Raw genomic sequence first — 21,413 nt, forward strand, 5'->3', positions numbered from 1 at the left:
ATCTATCTAAATAGGAAATTAGCAAGGAAAATTATCATACTAATTGTATAAACAAAGAGTCTAAAAATTATCAATAAAAGCCGATCAATAAACACTTAAAATATACTTTTACAAATATGTTTATGTGAATTCTTCCAGTGCTTGGAATAGCGCTCGTGTAGAAAACAAGTGATGTGTGAAAAGAATTCGAAATAATTCAAATGCAAAGCAGCGGAGCATTTTTTGTTGTTAAATTTTTCTAATGCTAATTAACATTTACTAAGTGTCATGTTACAGCGCTGTACGGCTGCAGTGAAACTGATAATGTGGCTTGTACAATCGCGCATATAAAACAAAAACAAAATTAAAAAAAAAAAACAAAAAAATAAAACAATAACAACACAGCTTATAAAAAACAACAAGCTATATACAAATAAGTGCACATTACAACAACAATAATAATTTCAACAACATTTGTTTTTCCGCTTCATTTTCATTTATAGATTTTAGATGCGTTTCCAAGTAATACGAGTATTATCGCCAGCATTCTATGCACTTAAGTGTCATATTATGTAAACAATGTGTGATTATAAAATAAAAAAAAAATAATAATTAATTTCAACGAAAAGTTTGTTAAACAATAGAGTTGCACTACAATTACTGCTAAGTGTTTGCGCGTCAGTGTATTAGTGTGGCAACGTTAAACGAAGAAGGCGCATGCAAAATGCACACACTCCAAAGTGATAAGAATGCGCGAGCGCAACAACAACTACAAAATTCACCTTTGCCTAAACGTTGTTGTAACAGTCAAAATGTTTGTTCAAAGCGTTTGAATGCAGACAAATACAGTTCCTCATGCAACGAAAGTACGCAAAATAGCACAACAAGATCAACAACTAATCTTCCACCATTCAAACAATTCCAAAATTTGCTACAACGCTGCCATTCGTTATTACTGCTAAAGAACAAAACAACTTTTAGCCGTATTTCCAATCGTCTTTGCTCGCGATCTAGTCAGCTGCGACCGCAGCACGTCGCGCTTCCGTTTGCGGCGGGTTATCAACTAAGTTCAACGGCAGTTATTAAGAAGAAAACTACAATAACAACAAAGCGCAGTGTTATCGCAAATTGTAGTATTTTCAGCAGCTGGACGCCACAACTATATTTAAACAACAAAAGTGCACGTCAACTGACACGTTCCCCATCATTGGTCCTACTTACCCTACTGCTAGTGTGGTTTTCGCATTTAATTGGCAGCTCCTTTGCGGCACCACAATCTTGTGTACACTGTGATATAAGTAATTTTAAAGAGAAAGCGCCTAATATGCAAGCGGCATATGAGGAATATCATTTCGAGCATCAGGTGACGCGTTTGGATGCAATAACGGCGTTGAAGACATTTAATGTCAGCGATTATGGTGGTAAGTATTGAGAAAACTGCGTAGGTTGTCTTTTATATTTCGGAATTAGGAAACAAAAACAAATATTAATGCTTGAAATGATTAGTGATGAATTACTCATCAATTCGATGTTTTGAGTGCTCAAACTGCAGTTGTTTCAGTCCATGTGTGAGAGATCGCAAATGGTTGTGAAATTATTGTTCTACGTTGTTCTAGTGATATGGGTGCGCCATGTCCAGTTTTTCAAAAGCAGCAGTCAACCATTTGATTGGATGTGATTCGTGTGTAAACAACGTTTGTTTGATTCGACTCATCCCGAAATACCCATAACTCGACTGCTGTTTACTTTGGGGCTCATACGCGTAAATCCACGATTCATCACATATCACGATGTCATTAACGTGTTTTGGTTTCGCTATCGTATTTTTTTTAAGTTTCTCTCGACCAATCAAAAGGAGCCTGTGTTTGAGCGATTGAGAAATTGTATGGGATCTAACGTGAGCACATTTCTTTACAGTCAAATATTTTACAATATAGGGTGTATGTAGAGCCCACTAATGCTTATAGTGGTTTATCTCACGATAGATCACATGACGATTTTGCAATATTCGTTTCCGCACACCAACAAGAGTTTCCACAGCAACAACTGATTTTGGATGACCTTCACGAAATTCGTCTTAGAGTGATCTACGACCACGATTGAATTCATCGTACCATCGATAAACACTGATCCTTGATGGAGCTTCAGCGCCAAAAATTGAATTAAGTTCATTAATGCACTGTTGTTCAGTTAATCAACGTCGAAAGTTGTAAAAAATAATGACGGGAAAATGTTCAGGATTTAAAATAATTTTTTGTTAAGAATGAATATTTTGAGTTACTGTAAATCACACCAAGAGCGTTTAGGTTCTGTGTTTGTGCATCAAAAAGGTCAAAATTTACGATAAAGTTGTGATTTGCCAGATTGTAACACCTAATACCTAAATATCCTGTCAAGTTTCACCTGCAAATGTATTCCTTATTATAAATAAATTGCAGAAGTGCGCGAAAATTGAATGCATAAGAAGTCGACATAGTCGGTTTTGTATTTCTTTACTTTTCTATAGCTTTCACAAATGATAGAGGTAAGACGGCGTCACGCTACGTGAAAAACCACACAACCTGTTTTAATTTCTTTGTACTTCCATTCTTTTTAGTTATGACATCACGAACTAATTAATACCTTTCCTGTGAAACTCACGCTTTAAGAGTATTGAAGTAAAACAGTCATAATCTCTATTTCCATAATTATACACTGAACAGGGTATACTCGTACTCAGTTTGCTACGATCAGCCTGACGAGCTGAGCTACCCTATCTGTCTGTCAAGTTCTTCAAGTGAAAACTTTTTTATTTGACAAGATATCTTCACAAAATTTCGAATGAATTTTATCCAAAGCATTATTATCATATCTAAATATGTATATGTTTATTTAATATGTAGCTACTAGACGGAAGATCAAAATCAAGTTCTTGTATGGAAACTTTTTTATTTGTGAAGGATGTCTAGTTTCGGTGCTACCAATTTTTACGCTCTTCTTGTTCCTGACAATTGTTGCCTCTTAGAGTTAAAAGATATCTAATAATTCATTATCAATTAAGACTTTTTTATAATCTTCCTCTCTCTCACTCTCTTGTAGAACCCTCCGGTTGCGCTATCAACTGCTCAGATAAGGTCATGAAATATTGTTTAGGACAACAATTTATCAACGATCACTGTTGGTGTGAATTGGGACACACGGATGGTGAGTAATATAATCTTAATTATACTTACTTTATTGCAAACCTATTAGAAAATTATCTATGAAGTCATACTTATCAACGAGGGTGTGATTTACTTTCCATATGAATAACCTCGATTTTTGCATTTGAATCATCTAATTTATTTAGTTATTTATTAATAGACGTGGTAATTTTTTGTTAATTATCTTTTTGTAGGTGTATGCATACATTTTTTATAAATGTGGAATAAAATTTTCAAAAATGAAATTAAAGCTTATACCTCATACACATTAATAATTATTTTTTTGGTGCTTCATGTTTTATCGAATAAACGTAATGAAAGACTGTTTGTAATAATATCAGACATAATTTTAATAATGAACAGGTGTACACAAATTATTATTATTTCTTCTTCTTCTTTACTGGCGTAGACACCGCTAACGCGATTATAGCCGAGTCATTTTTTTTCATTGGGGGTGTTTTTTATGTGGCGGGTCCCAAACCCAGCGCACAACCCTATGCAGGGGATGTTTCGCCTTCTCACTTTAACTCCCCTTCAAACGGATTTTTTTGGCTACCCAGAGGATACTTGGACTAAGACGGGAAGTCTTAAGTTTCAGTCATATGTAAAAGAACCGTTTCTGGCCGCCACTCCCAACTGAATGGCGCTAAGAGAACTTTACTCACTTGCGTGGACTTCTACACATGGCTCCATCCTCCATTATTATTATTGTTTGCTTGACATAAAACACCTTAAAAAATCTCAAAATATACTGTAGCGTCCCCTTGGGTACATTTTTGAAAAATACAAGCACTCTAAAAGAATTATTCAATCCGAAAAATAATAGTTTACCTTAGGTTAGGTTAGTTTAATCTGGTAGGCCAACAAGCCACGTATAGACCAGTTTGGTTCTAGTTTACCGTAACTTGCCTCAAATTGATTTCATCGAAGTTCAACACAGTTTTACTGAATGTGGGATCAGTTTACGTACAAAAACTAGATCTATTAGCTAGAAGCATTTAGAAATTTTATTATGTAGAATCTTGTTGCATTGTGTAATTTCGCACCTTTATTTTATTTACTTTTATAATTTTATTCCCATATCAATTGTCACCTCGTATTTAGTTCACACAATTAACATAATACTTGCCTGTCAATTTGTATATGATTTGACAGTGTTTTTAAATATGGCTAATTTGCAACGATTTCCCGGCTATAAGCGGCAGTAGAACTCTTGCGCAGACTAATACTACATTAAGGTAGCACGATTTCTGTTAGGAGTCCATAAACGAATCATTTAATATAGTAATTGTTTATTGATTAAGACTACAAGGCAAAAAAAAACTATAATACAAATGAATCGTACATCTGCTGACTGCAGTACTCATATAATGTCGAAGACCATTATTTCTTGTGGATATTTCTTTTACGCTACGTTAGTTACTTTAATTAATACTTTTTAACTTTTTTATTTTATATTGAAAAAATTCCAAATTTCAAATCACTATGTTTAATGGTCTAATTGAGATAATCAAACTTTGTCGCGGGAATTTTTAAAGTTTGAAAAGCCAACTTTATGTATATGTGATGGTTATTTTTGAGAAACGAAAATTAGTTGGTGAAATTTTAGTTTGAATGAAAAAACGAAAATTCCTATGTGAAATGTAAGGGAACCTAAAAAAAGCGACCCCTTAGAGTTAAGCTACAACGCCTGGCTTGAGGAGGATTTTTTGTTTGTCAATCACTAAGATTTGAGGGGGTAAGAGTTGAAAAAAGAAATCAAAAATATTTTTTGAAGCACCCTATTATACATCTGTATGTATTTATGGTAAATACAGATATTTATCGTTAACGAAATGCTAAATCAAATTAACATTAATTTACACGTCAGTTGTTAGTTATAAATATGAGAACAAAATCACATTAAAAGTGGTTTAAATGGGTATTGAAGTGGAAATATTATACATATATCTACAAATATACATATGTATGTATGTATATAATGTCATAAATGAATAAAAATGTAAACTAATTAATATATATTATATCATGAAATTATATTTAAATTGGACACTAAAAATGATTGTGGCAGGTGCTTTTTACGTATACTGTGATCACTATCCGAGTTTTAGCAAATCTTAGCAACTTTATATTTACTTAATTCACTTCAAACATGGGCATATTTCTTTTATTAAACGTTTTCCATTATCCACCCTAGCTTTAAGCTAGGTGCATTAAAAAGTTGCATTTTATGATGCAATATATTTATTAAGATATACTCAAGGATCAGTTGAAATAGTTAACTTAATTTTATGTTAATGTCAATGATGTTTTCAAGAAGTTTTTTTTCATTTTGCGAGCTTTGGTGTTCATCAAAAACTATTTGGAAAATTGGGGGATCATCACTTGAGAACTCTCTGATGTTATAGATATCTCAATTATTACGATCCGTCCAATTTTCAGCTATTTTCCTTCTCCACCTGGTCTTTCCAACAGAGTGAAAATCTTGTTCTTCTTCTGGTTCCCCCGGTGGGTATTGCGTTGAATACTCTCAGAGCTGGAGTGTTTTTATCCATTCGAACGAGACATGATCTAGCCAGCGTAGCCAAGCCGCTATGTCAATGTCGTATATCATCGTTCCAGCACCGCCGACGCCGCAGTCGCCTGTTGGCAAAAGATATTCTGTGTTGGATTTAATGCAGGTTCCAAGATAGATGAAGTTGTCTACGACTTCGAAGTTATTACTGTCAACAGAGACGTGGGAGCCAAGTCGCGAATGCGATGGCTGTTTGTTAGATGACAGGAGATATTTCGTTCACTACTAGCCCTGCTAAGGTAGTCGTAATACATACTATATATTGTATAAGCTCTAGTAAAAACCGAATTCAGTTTTTACAATAGATGGCTAGATAGTTTTGTGATGGCTTGACTTAATATTGTTTGAGCACTCATCAAAGACCGACACCAGCAAGCAGAAAATACGTAATATTTTACAGTATTTCTATCATAAAGGCGAAAACGCAAGCCAGGCGGCGGAAAATATGAATTGTGGTAATGATCCTAATACTTTTCAGTCAATCACGCACAATTTCGGTTTCCCGACAACGTTTCGGCATTTTTTGTGTTTGGGAGGATTGGCAGGAAATCATCTACTATGAGCTAATCGTCTATGCAAAAGCTATCAACTATCAACAAACGGATCGTCTGAAGGTCCAGTACTACGCCAGACCACACACATCAATAGGGGCTCGCCAGAAGCTCCGAGAGTTGGAGAGTTCTTGCATCAAGTGATTACTACCTAATCCTGTATATATGTATATCCCAGAGTTTTGCAGATAGGGCGATAACGGGGGTTTATATGAGGGGCCAATTTAAGATTACCTTCAACAAATTACCAAACAATGTTCATATTAGACCTTTTTTTATTAGGTCTTATATAATGTTTAATAAAATACCTTCCTAAAATTGTAAGTAACATGTTGTTTCTTCTCCAAATGAAGGAGTGCGGCTTGAATACCCCTAATGCATTTTCACCAGAATTTCTGCTATTATATAGTATGTATGTTTATATCTACAAAGTCAATGATACAATCATTCATTTCGCTGTCTATACAATACATTGTTATAAACAGCAACAAACACATATAAGCGTATGTTTATTGAAGAAAGAAATGGACAACCTATTATCTACCGGCAGTTGGCTGATTATTGTTCGCATTGCTTATTCCACATTGCTGGAACGCCAGGCATGCAGCTAGTTGGTATGCAAAATACGCACTGCACTCAAGCATTATTCGATTCTTCTATTGTTTTTATAAACATAAAAATACCAACAACAGGCAAAGAAAGAAAAACAAAAACGTTATAATGACGTGCAAATTATTTTAAATTCTGCAAGTTGAAGTACACAAACTGAAAATCTATTAAAAAATTTAGCATTGGCAATAGCACGCAGTCAGAACTTCTAATGTGTGCATATAAATGGCGACTTTTATTGATAGGAAATCGAACAACTATTGAATCCCTGAAGCAAAATTTATTTGATGGCGTTTTATGACTTAGCACAAGACAAAATTTTGTATTTGCTGTTCGAAGGTGTTAGTGAGCACATAAACAACTGCTAGGCCACACTAATTCGTGATAGGTGGCATTGTCTCTCAACTAAGGGCCCATTTACTAATGGTGTAAAAAAGGTAAGCCAAACACCTTTCAATTGGAAATGAACATTCTTGTAGCCAAAAACGAACAAAATAAAGAACGAAATAAATGGACACGGAAATCGCGGCACTTTAGACGATATATTTGTATGCGCGGTTTTATAGAAAAATAATAGAAAAGTAATTTTATAAATAATTAAAGAATTGTTACCAATAAGGGTAGCGCCACTTCCGTAATTTAAAGACATAGCAATAACATTATATGAAAATAATTATTAATATAAGTTTAAAACTTGAAAATTCACTGTTAATGGGGTTTTAGAAGAATATACTAATTTACACATAATCCATTTGGACCTGTTTTTTTGTCACATTCAAAATAAAGTATTTGGAATACATATGATCAGTATAGTGGCCTGATCTATTCTAGTTTCGACCGGAATAGCTTCTACTAGCTTCAGTGAATTTTCTCTTGTGGACTAAATCTATTGTTGTCGAATTTGTTTCGAAGCTATAGCCTGGGTATAAAGGCTAGAGAACGAGCACAAAATATCACACTAGGCGAATAAGCTAGGTGAACGATGTGTTCTATTAAGATTTTAAGAAAAAATTCATTAATATTCAGAAATAATGTGCGAATGATTGATATGAACAATATCTGTGTGCATTTTTTGCCCACAAATCCGACCTCTTATCGTGTTTTTATTACTTTTAATTGACGGAAACCCACCTTACATGGGTTAAAAAGAAGAGTATTTTTAATTTTTGGCATTTCTTAAACAATTTCAACAAGATCTCCTCAGAAAATGTAATGGTTTAGCAGCTAAATTAAGAAACAGATAGACGAGAAATGCACCTTGACCTTAGGTCTATGGTGCCCCTTCCTAATCCTTCCATATTGATAAAGTCCAATATACTGTTGGATGATAGCGAAGCGATGTGATTCCTATTTGGAAACATGGATCCAAGGGCCTTCAACCTATGTACGTCTTTAGACTGCTGTGCAGTCAATTAGCAGATGTTCTGATGTTAAATTATGCCCATGTCCTGACTATAAATCAAGTTCTTGTAGCTTCTGGCGAGTCACTATCTAGTGTAATATACTCCTATTGACTAGAGCAGCCCGCTTTTGGTCGATACTTTCCTTTATAGAAACTGTAAATTGCAAAAGGTTTTCAGGGTGAAAATGCCTTAATGAGTTTTGAGTGATGTTCAACAAATTGTGCTTGCTCTATTTAGCTGCCAATATTGTTGTTGTACGTTCGGAAAACTGATCGCTCCATTAAACCATCATTGCACACTAAACTCTTATCTCAATATTGCACACACATATAAATATCTACGAGTATTTGTATATACACTTTTATTTTTGCAATGCCGATTAAAAATATTTGCCATGATCCTCTGCGATTAGTTGCTAAACAACTTCTCACTGTCGATCATTGTCCATGAACACCGGCAGTCCGTCCAACGCTTGGATGCTCGCCTCGTTTGACGCAATGCAATGCGATTCAGCTAAGCAATGTGCGTACGCGTATTTATTATTTCTATTTTTTGCCAAGCGATTGCTTAACGCTTCCGTTTAATGTCGTAGCGCCGCTGTTTGCAAAATACAGACGGTAAAAAAAGTAAATATTAATATTTTTTAGTTTATTTTTAAGATTTTTTGCAAGCTCCAAAGTAATGGCATTGCAATTGCATTTTTTTGTGCAGAGTTTTATGATTAATAGTGGAAAAAGAAATATAGAATTCATATTTGTAATCTTTATGATCTCAAACAATTTTGTTGGCTTCACAATTATTTACTGTTTTTGTTTTTGCAATTACAAATTTTTTACTTGTCGATTTATGTATATTATGCTAGCACATCCGCTCACCTACCCATTATCTACTGATAATTTGAAAAAAAGTGCTTCAAGTTCACATAACTTATGTAACATATATGACATATTAACCTCGTTTTCAAAGAAAGCCGCTGTCGATTGCAATCAAATCAAATTAATTTATTATTTGTTACAACAAAACTTTAAACACATTTAGGTCAATTTAAAAAATTATGAAAATTGTAAGCGTGTTTTGAAAAAATTACTTTAACACACGCAAATCATGACTTCTATCAACCATCAAGCATGTATGTTTGAGTGTACAGGGTAGTCAGGGTTCTGAAAAAGTATTACAAGTGGTCCCTAAATTTTATAAGGCTGATGATATTCGTGAGATAACTGACACTTTTAAATCGACTTCCGCCGCTAGATATTTTTCGATGGCGCAGAAATTGTCTAAGTTTCCCACACTTAAAAAAATTATATATTAAATTAAACCATTCCAAAAATTATTATGTCGTGTGGTATTAAGCCAAATGTTTCTTCTTCTATCCTTAAGGGGTTATATCTACTTTCTAGTCAGAAAAAACTCATTTTATTTAATAAATAAATAGAAAATTTACATTTACTCATATTCAATGTACTTAAATAAGTGGCGATTCATATTGAAAAATTTTGGAAACCCTTGATCTCGTAACTGGTTTCAGGGAGAACGAGGAGTGTTTAAATTATCACAAGTCTAAAAACAAAAAAATTTACGACAGTAGGTGACAACAGGCAATGTTCGAAATTCTACTCAAAATTTTAATTTTTGACAAAGTTCCCAAAAAAATTGTTTGAAAAAATATACTTCGCCGCATCAGGAAAAAAGCTAAACCAATGCCAGCTTGGAAATCCTAAGAGACAAAAACATTTTTCGGATGCAAGGGAGTCTTTAACTTATTTTGATGCTCTCAGAAAAGTGTCTCATTTCTAATTATAATTTGACGTTAAAGTGGCAAAATTTGTACTTACATACGTAATAATTTGTCGAGTTCTATAAAACATCAATTTCACCCACGTAGGTTTTTTTTGACAGTTGGTTTTACAGCTGTCATTCTAGGTAACTACTTATTTCTAAAACAAAAAACGCTCTATATTTACAAAATTTTTGTTTTTCCTTTCCCATTGACTTCTGATTATGAAAAGTTGTTTATATTAGCATCATTAACTATTTGACTAAAAGTGAGTTTGCATTTGCATGACCCGTTACAATGAATTACTGCTATTGTTCATAGTAATTTTTCAAAACTTGCTGAATTGGAGTCACATTGCCTACTTCTCTAACGCATTAAAGCTTTATTCGTTTTTCTTTAATAAGGGCATCTACAGTACTTAGCAAGTAATGACTCTGGCTAAATTGTGCTGCTATTAATTTTCTTATTTGTAGCTGATTGAGTTATAGTTGCAGCGGTTGCAAGTGAATATGTCTGATAAATAGTTATAAAATCATGCCAAAGTAATTACAAAAGTCATGTTATTTGGTTTGGGTTATGTTTGGTATAAAAACTAGTTTCTGATTAATTTTATAAATTATAATTATTATTAAACGCAACAAATGTAAGACTTTGTTCATAATTTGAAAATTGTTAATTTATTCTTCAAAATCTATGTCGCCCTAGGGCCCAATACACTTGTGCCAACGTTTTTTCAATTCTCGAAACAGTTGTTAAGGTCAATTTACGAAATAGTCGTTTTAGTTTGCTGAATAGCCAGAAGTCACAAGGAGATAAGTCAGGCGAATACAGTGGTTGCGGCACGATATTGGTTGAAAATTTGCGAAAAACTCACGAAGAATCAACACAGTAAGCGGTGGTACTTTATCGTGGTGCAAAAACCAAGAGTTATCGGCTCACATTTCGATATTGGAAAAGTCAAATACCATTCGGAAAGTAACAGATATTCAGTAAAAAGTCTAAAATTTACGAAATGGGTCGCTATTCACTATTCTACAGTTCGCAGATTGGGCAGAAGATCGTTTGACCGAGGATAGTAAATTTTACTGAAAAATCATCTTTTCGGACGAGGCTCATTTCTACCCGGATGGTTACGTTAACCAGCAGAATGGTCGCATCGTCGAGAAGCCAATGCACCCAGCACGAATCACTGTATGGTGCGGATTTTGGTCTGGTGGAATCATCGGCCCATTTTTCTTCGAAAATGAAGAAGGAACCGTAACCATCAATGGTGAGCGATATCGCGCAATGTTAACCGAATTTTTCTTCAAGCAAATTGAAGAGGAAGACTTAGACAACATTTGGTTCCAGCAGGACGGCGCTACGTGCCATACAGCAAACGCTACACTCAATCTTTTACGCCCTATCTTCGAAATTTAAAATTTTATATGTATTTTAGAAACACAAGCGTATACTAAACACTATTGAATATTTTGATGTGACATTTGGCACAGATGTCATTGACAGTCATATCAACCTAGAAAAAACGTATTTCGCGCGAAATTTAAATTGAAAAGTCTTACTATTTTTGGCTCTTAGTAGTAAATGTGACCATGTTGAAAATATTTATATTTGTTAATAATTGAGGTAATAAAGACATTAATTTAATTATTACCATAAAATTATTATTTACTATGCAATAAACAGGAAGAGAATTTAGTATCATTATTCTGTTCTGCACATATATTTTAATTTTGAATGTGTTCAGCGTAAACTCATAGGTTTATAATATCTAAAAATTATAGCGATATTAATCATATTAACATTTTTAATTTATCTGCCTACTACTTATAAATGTTAATGTAAACAATTTCGATTGAAATTTTAAATTTTAATGTTACCATACGCATTTGATCAGCCACTAAGCGATAATAAAAGAACTCTACCTTGTAAATGTGCATTCAGACGGAAAAGTATTTCGAAGAAAACTAAAAAAACAAAAATAAAATTAAGTACTGCCGCGGCAATAACATTGTGCATCAACGCATTACCGTTGCACTAATTTACATACATATGTGTATATTTCATATGTATAAATGTATATGTATATGTATGCATGACGGGCTGCCGGTAGAGCTTTCCCAGTTCCATTGGCTGCTTCTAAGTGCCTTATTGCGGTTTTCCACAAAATAAAAAACCATGGTAAATAATCTTAGCAAAAGGAGCATACATACCATAGGTATCTATGAAGCGTTTGCAGGGCGTCGATTTGTTTAACGATTTGCGCGCAATTAAATTTTATAACAAAGCGAATGAATTGAAACAAACATTTTTTTGTAATTCTAATGGATTGCATTTGTGTATTAAAAAGAGTTTGACTTGAGCATTTAAATCGTTTTAACTATCCATATTTTCTGGAATTGGCCTATAGTTTTTAGTTACAGATAACTGCATAGATGATATACATATGTACATATACATTGTGGCAAAAAATCACCCGAAAATTGTAATTAAATCGCAAAATATTTAATTACTTATCAATATTTACGTTGTTGCTTTCAAAGTTGTAACTATGCAATACACTTATGACAACGATTTTTCAGTCCCCGAAACACTTTTCATAAGCACGTTTTGGGATCGCCCTTCAGCTCCTTCAGTGAGTTTTGTTTTATCTCTTCGATCGACTAAAACCGTTTTCCACTGGGCGGAAAATTCAGTTTAGGGAATAAAAAAATCACACGAAGCCAAATCGGCGTTATTCGATGGTATTAATGATATTTTCGGCTTTAAATTCGATGAATCTTTGAATTTTTCTTCCACAATTCCGACAGTTTTCCACGAATGTTCTAACGCAACTGTCTATCCCTGTAGAACAATTCATGATGCACAAAACAATTAATTTCAAAAAAAAAACAATGGGCATCACCTTGATTTTTGAGCGACTTTGGCGTGTTTTTTTTTGGTTTTGGCTCGTTGTTTTCCTCCATTCCGATGGTTGTTGTCTTGTTTGCATGTCAAACTCATAAACCCATGTCTTATCGGCAGTTATAATGCTCTCCATTAATATGGGATCGAAATTCACACGAACAACCATGTCCAAAGATACCTGTTTATGGTACTATTTAAAAATAAGTTCGGCTTTATGGGGACAAGCCGAGCAAGAACGTGTTTCATACTCAAAATATCCACCAAAATAGGTCCCTGTGACTTCTGGTTGTTCAGCAAACTCAAAAGATGTCTTCGAGGAAATCGTTCTGAGTCAATTGAAGAAGTTAAACATGTAGCGCTACGCGCATTAAAGGCTATTCCGGAAATTGACTTTAAGAACTGTTTCTAGGATAGGATAAAGCGTTGGCATAAGTGTATTGTGGCCAAGGGGGATTGCTTTGAGGGAGACGAAAAAGATTTTGAAGAATAAGTTAAGAATTTTAAAATGATGAGCAAAGCCTTACTATTTTTTGCTCATAGAAGTGTACTCGTATTGTGGCCAAGGGGGATTGCTTTGAGGGAGACGAAAAAGATTTTGAAGAATAAATTAACTTTTTGGTATCTGTGCTGGAGTAAAATATTGTTGTTAACTGCTTTAGCAAGAATTCTAAAACAACTTGCTGGTACACTTTTGTTTCAGTAGAATAATATTTTTCGCGCCTTTAGGAGATTTTGCTTACATTTTGTCATTTTGGTGAGAGTAAATTGCTTCAAGCCCGAAAATTAATATCATCAATTGAGGTGTCTGGGAAAAATTATCTATAGTACGTGAAAGAAACATTTTAAAATATTGAGTTTTTTAAGAAGCTTATAAGTTTTTCACACTCATATAAAGCAGTCTCCCCAAATACGATTTTCTCTGTCGCCTCACTCCAATGTTACTAAGCGAAAGCAAAAATTCAACTGATTGTAAAAAATATCTACAATTGTGTTAAAAAAAATTATGACTAGTCTTAGTATTTTCTCATAGTGCATAGTGCTCTATATTCCACCGCCTCTTAGATGATAGATAAACATTTATTTCTAAAAGTTTAAATTATTTAATTAATTGACAATACATTTAAATCATTAAAACACACTAAATATTTTGAAATTTTCTAATAATGAAAATATCAGCAACTAGCATTATTTTTCTTAAACATATTTACCAAAACTCATAGTAGAAAACCAATTAGTCTTTTTTTTCGAACTCCCCTTCTAACGTAAAAGTAAAACTAATTAAAGTTTATGTTTATTGCACATTTACTTTTATGCTAATTTGTGCAATCACGTAGAACGAAAATGCCGAGGAGAACTTCTATTTTTATTAGAACAAAAAAGTAAAACGAACTTCCTGTAACCTAGCTACAACAAGAAAAACATAGACAAATGAAGTAATAAATTATTTTGTTAATGTATTTTTCAGGTTTACATATTTTGTGGTTCGTTTTCAGGGGTGTATTTAATAGGTGAATAATATTATTTTGTGTTAGCAAAGCGGATACGCAAGTTAAAATGTTTAATAATGGTTATGCTATTAACAAGATTTGTGTGATCGTTGAATAATTGGTCGGAAGTGGATGAATTTTACTTGAAGAATTTTGAAATAAAATTATTGTGCGATTAGTGAAAGGAAAAGCAATTTATAAAATATATATTTTTCTTCTTACAAATTATTTTGTTAGTTTATTTAATTCGAAAACAAAAAGCCATTGTTTAAATAAACGTGCAGGAAGTGGTAAGTTATGGAGAATTGATCGGCAAAAACCGTCTGTCTGTCTGTCTCTATACATACATATATCCGATTAGTCCCTCGATTTTTTTTAGATATCGATCTGAAATTCTGAACACGTCTTTTCCTCCTCAAAAAGCAGCTCATTTCTCGGAACCGCCAAGATCGGCCAAATATAGTATATAGCTGTCATGCAAACTGGGCGAAAAAAATCAAGTTCTTGTATACAAACTGGTTAATGGTAATAATAATAAAGGTTTTGAGTGTAAAATTGCAAACTACAAATTGAAAAGCAGCAAAACCATCAACTTTGTATAAATATAGGCTAAGTTGCTGTTTACGGACATTTTCACACTTCAAAAATAGACCAAAAGTCTTGCTTCGGTAGATACAGCACAGTACATGAGATAATGACGAAGAAGAAACATCACTGTAGGAGCCCGTAACATTTATGTTTTCGTATGGACCGAAATCATGCGAACAAAAAGGTAGAACAAAACATGAATTTTAAGTTTCTGGAGATGACTAACGAAACACAGGCAAAATTATGTGTTTTAGCACATGCTGATTTGCTCGAAACATGTTGTAAACTTTTACTAGCCTTCAGTGCGAAGAAAATTCGGCAACTTTTACGAGCTCCAAAAGAAAAACAAAGCGAAAGCCTCAAATTTACAAAGTGCAAGGAGCTTCCCTCATGAACTACAAGCACATATTAAATTTTAAAAATATGTGCGATGTAAGTACACATGTATCCCGCACAATACTTACTACATTTGCATACATGTATATATGTATGTATGTATATTCGTACAATTTAACACCAAACTTTATTATTTATCAGCATTTGTAGTTTATGAACTCATTTCGTATTACACGAAAATATTTTTATAGCCGCTAGTAAAATACCATACACAAAACAGCAACAAAAACAAATTGGCGAGTGTGCATGAAAGTGAAACTGCATACAACATACTCGTACACATATGTTTGTAGATGTGTAGCACAAATTTGTGCAATATAATATATGAACTAGAGTAGCTGAGGTCAATACTTACTCGCGGGTGTTGAGTAGAACAAAGATTTAATATTAATTTTTAGTGCACATTTTGGCATGTTATTGAAAATATTTATTACTGCGTCTGTTTAGAATGTTACATTTGTTTACATCAGCGCCTTTTGTGTATATCAGCTCAAATATGAAATTTGCAACAACAAATAAGCAAGTAATTATTAGGAATTTTATTTAGTGCACTGGTGCTTTAGTCATAACTTTTAATATTTATTTTAATTATAATCGTTATATGTATATATTTCGTATATTTTCAGAGGGTCTGCCGTTTGTGCCACACATTTGTTATGTGGGTGAGAAGCTTTATAAGGCTACCGTTGGCTCTTGCTTTTTCTACGAGCAGGTGAAAGAGTGCTGTTGTGCGCCGGTTTTGGCAAAACAATGTAAGTTGGCTAATCAATTTTATTATTCATTGGTTTACTTAGATATTATCCTATTGGAACGCATCAAGTGCATAAATAAATATATTGACGTAAGAAATATTATTTATTGCAAGGTTTCAAGTAATCAATTAAAAATATAATGGAATTAACCCAAGTTTATAACTAAAATTAGGAAAATTGCGTTTTTGAATTTTAAGTGGGTATTCTGGTCTAGACGCATAAATTTAAGGCATTTTTAAAACTAAGATAAAAAAGAAAATGAAAAGCATTTATATTATCCATTTTTTATACGTTTTTTATTGACATTTTAATAAAATGAAAAAAAATTACAAGAAAGAAAACTAAAATTCGTCGAGATACGGGCCGGTGGAGTGGGGAATTCAAAAAAAAACGGTGCATCCTGGGTGACGTGATTTCAACTCTTGTAAACACAAAAAACAAGAAGATTCTTCATTAGTAAGGATGTCGTTATCACGTTGACCGTTTAAAAAAAAAATACAAAATGGCGTCGATTGAAAAAAAAAAATTTTCATCCGTTTTTTCGACCTTTTCGAATTTTTTAAAAATACTTCAAATCAAAATTTTTGGAAATCCAAGGCAGAAACGATAGAGCATTGTATAAAGAAGATATATACCAAATTTCAAAGGAATCGGTTCAGTAGAACTTGAGATATCAAGTCAACCACCTCAAAAAAGGTGGTTTTTTCACTTCAGGAACCCCATTTTTTCTCTATTTGTATCAGTGGGAGCGGTGGAAGATATTCCGCTTCGGCTAGCTGAAGACTGAACATTCGCAAAGATAATGTACATATCTCATCATCCTCCATGCATTCTTTGCATTACGCCGAATTCAGTTTTCCAATTTTCTGAAAGAAGGTACTAAAAAGTAGGTGTACTGTACTGACTCTCTTTTTTAGATATTTGATACTCAGGTATTGCACTGCGACCTAAGGTCTAAATCACACATGTTCACCAAGGTCAAGCAACGTGAATAATTCCAACTAGCCTGCTGGGCGCTACTGAGGTGATGTGATGCCTGTCTATGTATGTAGATGGAACCCAGGGCCTTAAGCTTTCTTCTGCAAATTGCTGGATAATCCAGAATCAGGCGTGCTGGTGTTTTCTGGTCCAAGTCACAGAACCGGAGTTTTCGCAATAGACTATGCCCATGTTGGGCAAGTGCTTCCTGAGCCTGAAGTGACCCGTGTAGAGAGCGACGAGGAGGCGGATGTATTGACCCTAACAATATTTTGCCTATATGGCTGGCATCAACTGCTTATTTCCTCTTGGATAGATAGATAGATTTTGCATTGGAACATTCGATCACAGAACCATTGGATCCTCATGGATCTTGTTTTCTCAGTTGCATGGTCCATTTAGTATGCATATGTATGTACCTATCATACATGTTTTATACGAACATGTCTCAAAACTAAATACGTTTACTTAGAATCTAACCTTAAATTCGGTATCGTATAGTTACAATGTGATTCGGAATGGCAAATGGGACCAACCTTTACTTCGTTTGATCTATTATTTATACTGCATACTTTTCTACCTTTGTTTGTAGCCAAATGTATAGTTAGAGCTTTGTATTACTAATTCGCAATATCTGAGGTTCAATTAATATCTTTCGATTGATACTCAAAAATATTACTAAGATGTTTCTGAACCTTCTGAACCTCCCTCGGCAGACAATCATGAACCTTTAAGAGTTTTTCAGACAGGGAAAAGGTACTTTAGCTTATACTAATTCACTATGAATATGTAGAAACAATGTTGTGATAATATCCGACTAGTTTAAAGTCGATTACAGAGATCTGATTATTTTTGGTGACAAGTTTCTCCGTGCGCTTATTAAAAATAGAGAAAGATCGCAACAGAAATGATGAGGTACTTGTAGAATTTGGTATTTTTTCGTCCGGAGAGGACTTTACTTTTCAATTGATTATTCAGCCCAAGGTAGCACTTGTTGATAAGAGTGATTCTGCATTGGATTTTAAGACTGAGTTTGTGAAAATTTTGTCGTTTTAAAGAAGCAATGCAAAGGATGTTTTCTTATACCTCTTCTAACAAACATTAGTTCCAAAACACTTTTAGAGCTACAAATCAAGTTGCTGTATTAATAGTACTGTGAGTACGATAACTTTACCAAATTCAAAGTCGGTTCTACTTAGCCCAAACGAACGTATAGTTTAGTTGGCGAAATACTGTAAACTCAAGCTTATTCTCCCAAGCTATTTGGGGAATGTTGAGCGCGTATTTTGTCATAAAAAAAGATATTGCAAATAATGGTTCGATATTCGATTTCAAAATTATCAATCAATCTGGTTTGTAGATAAGCGAATTTGTTCACAAATTCAAAGTTTTGAATAACTAAGTTCATTTGATCCAAAACCTTAATGCGCTTATATGCTTTAATTGTTTATATTCATAATAGTAGGGGAGCCGGGAGTGCTAAATTTGCAGTTACTGGAGCGTCATGGAGACTTACTAGATTGTCAAGATAATGTTTAAAAAAAAGAAAGTCTAGGTGAAGTTTTCCATTTTAGTGGGGAGAGGAGCGGGAAATTGGTTTCAAAAATGTAAAAAAAAACAGTCACATGAAAATACTCAAGCGCGTCAGTCATTTATGGTATATACGCGCATTGTAAAGGGTGATTTTTTTGAGGTTAGGATTTTCATGCATTAGTATTTGACAGATCACGTGGGATTTCAGACATGGTGTCAAAGAGAAAGATGCTCAGTATGCTTTGATATTTCATCATGAATAGACTTACTAACGAGCAACGCTTGCAAATCATTGAATTTTATTACCAAAATCAGTGTTCGGTTCGAAATGTGTTTATCGACAAATTTTGTTCAGCGATGAGGCTCATTTCTGGTTGAATGGCTACGTAAATAAGCAAAATTGCCGCATTTGGGGTGAAGAGCAACCAGAAGCCGTTCAAGAACTGCCCATGCATCCCGAAAAATGCACTGTTTGGTGTGGTTTGTACGCTGATGGAATCATTGGACCGTATTTTTTCAAAGATGCTGTTGGACGCAACGTTACGGTGAATGGCGATCGCTATCGTTCGATGCTAACAAACTTTTTGTTGCCAAAAATGGAAGAACTGAACTTGGTTGACATGTGGTTTCAACAAGATGGCGCTACATGCCACACAGCTCGCGATTCTATGGCCATTTTGAGGGAAAACTTCGGACAACAATTCATCTCAAGAAATGGACCCGTAAGTTGGCCACCAAGATCATGCGATTTAACGCCTTTAGACTATTTTTTGTGGGGCTACGTCAAGTCTAAAGTCTACAGAAATAAGCCAGCAACTATTCCAGCTTTGGAAGACAACATTTCCGAAGAAATTCGGGCTATTCCGGCCGAAATGCTCGAAAAAGTTGCCCAAAATTGGACTTTCCGAATGGACCACCTAAGACGCAGCCGCGGTCAACATTTAAATGAAATTATCTTCAAAAAGTAAATGTCATGAACCAATCTAACGTTTCAAATAAAGAACCGATGAGATTTTGCAAATTTTATGCGTTTTTTTTTTAAAAAAAAAGTTATCAAGCTCTTAAAAAATCACCCTTTATATTAATCTGACAATCAAGTCAGGGTTGAAGGCCGTAATGACAGGTTAAAAAAAAAAATAAGTTACTCGAGCGCGTTAGATTTTCTAAGCGAATGTTAATGAACCGCTAAAAAGTGTACCATTTAAATTTCTGTAACTAAATCGATTACTAAATCGAAATCTCTGAAAAATATAATACATATGTACATCGTCAAAAATTATTTTTTCAATTAGTCTACATTGACAATTAGTCAAGAACTTCTTATTAAATTACCTTAAGTTATAAAATTTATATTTTTATGGGCGAACTGATTTAATAACAAAGTGGCAATTGAATATTCAATATCTCTCAGAATTAATAGAAGATGATTTCAAAAAATTATTTCCGAAAATTAATAACGACGAGTTGAAATGAGGCATCGCCTAATCAATTTTACAGCAAATATTCTATGTGATTATCTGCAAATCATAGATTTTTACAACTTTATTGCATCAATAAAAATACGTCATTTCTAAGCTCCTAAAAATATTTACATACATCAACGAAAAATAGCCCATTAAACCCCGCTCGTTAATTCCAGCTACAAATAAAATGAAGAATAAAAATTAGTCAATTTTTCTTTTCAAGTTATACGAAATTTATGCGCAGGTGTTCATAAAACTAAAGTACTACATAATAAATATATAGATATTGAGTGAGTGCGTAGCATTTAAATTATAAACAAATGGGTCGAAGAAATGATTTATAAAAGCCTCGTAGAAATAGGTTTGTATGCTATACAATTTGACGAGAAGTATATACCAATGCCAAAATGTACAATAATTAGGAGTACTTAGTAATGGAAAATAAACAAAAATTAATAATGATAATGAGGTTAATGCAATAATGAAAAAATTCTGTGAAATATTAGAATATAAATTTTTCAAACAGAAAGAAACGAACGAAATTCAAAGAATCGAAACAATATAAATAAATAGTCTTAAATAATAACGTAAAAAGAAATTACAGTTAAATAATTAGAAGAAGCTTCTTGGTTATAATAAACATATACACTGGAATTTATGCTTCTGGAAATGTAAATGAATACAAAGTGTATAATAAATACTTGTTTGCAATGTTCGTGTATATAAGTACATCAGGGCGGGTCGTATTTTTTCGACAATATTAGTCCTTATTATTTATTGTTATGTTTATCATGTACTCATCTCATATAGTTTGCGTCTAAAAATAGTTAGAATGAGATGTAAAACATAGTTTTTTTAGGAAAGCAGAAGTTTTGTAAAAATCATAACACCGAAATTCAAACACTTTCGTAGAGATTCAAATTTAAGAATACTCCGTGCCACAGTTTCCTTATACCAAGTTGCTGATGAGTGGCCTTAAAGAGCTGGAATGCAAGCCGAGTAGAAAATCATTCAGTTGTCTATTGTGATTACAGCTTCTCGACGTCAGACCTTCCTTGTTTCTGTTGATGTGCAAGATAGTGGTCCGTGTCGATGTATAGTAAAGACCTCGGAGCATACGCACATCTAAAAGACTGGAGATGTGTATTCCGTCTACCACAACATGATCGATCTGGTTGGTGGCTTTTCGAACCAGAGATAGCCAGATAGCTTGATGAATTTTCTTGTGCTGGA

The 21,413-nt window shown here is 33.7% G+C and overlaps 1 protein-coding gene across 2 annotated transcripts in view; it reads left to right on the forward strand.

The window, feature by feature from the left end:
• The window catches only part of LOC105224769 (uncharacterized), a 31,012-nt gene that overhangs the window by 973 nt on the left and 8,626 nt on the right, over positions 1-21,413 (forward strand). For both annotated transcript variants that reach the window (XM_049457965.1, XM_049457966.1), the window contains exons 2-4: positions 483-1,400; positions 3,058-3,162; positions 16,081-16,206. In XM_049457965.1, the coding sequence (XP_049313922.1) occupies positions 704-1,400; positions 3,058-3,162; positions 16,081-16,206 (928 nt within the window). In that variant the 5' untranslated portion in view covers positions 483-703. The remainder of the gene's footprint in view (positions 1-482; positions 1,401-3,057; positions 3,163-16,080; positions 16,207-21,413) is intronic.

The sequence above is a fragment of the Bactrocera dorsalis genome, chromosome 5 (assembly GCF_023373825.1).
Source record: "Bactrocera dorsalis isolate Fly_Bdor chromosome 5, ASM2337382v1, whole genome shotgun sequence".
Taxonomy (NCBI): domain Eukaryota; kingdom Metazoa; phylum Arthropoda; class Insecta; order Diptera; family Tephritidae; genus Bactrocera; species Bactrocera dorsalis.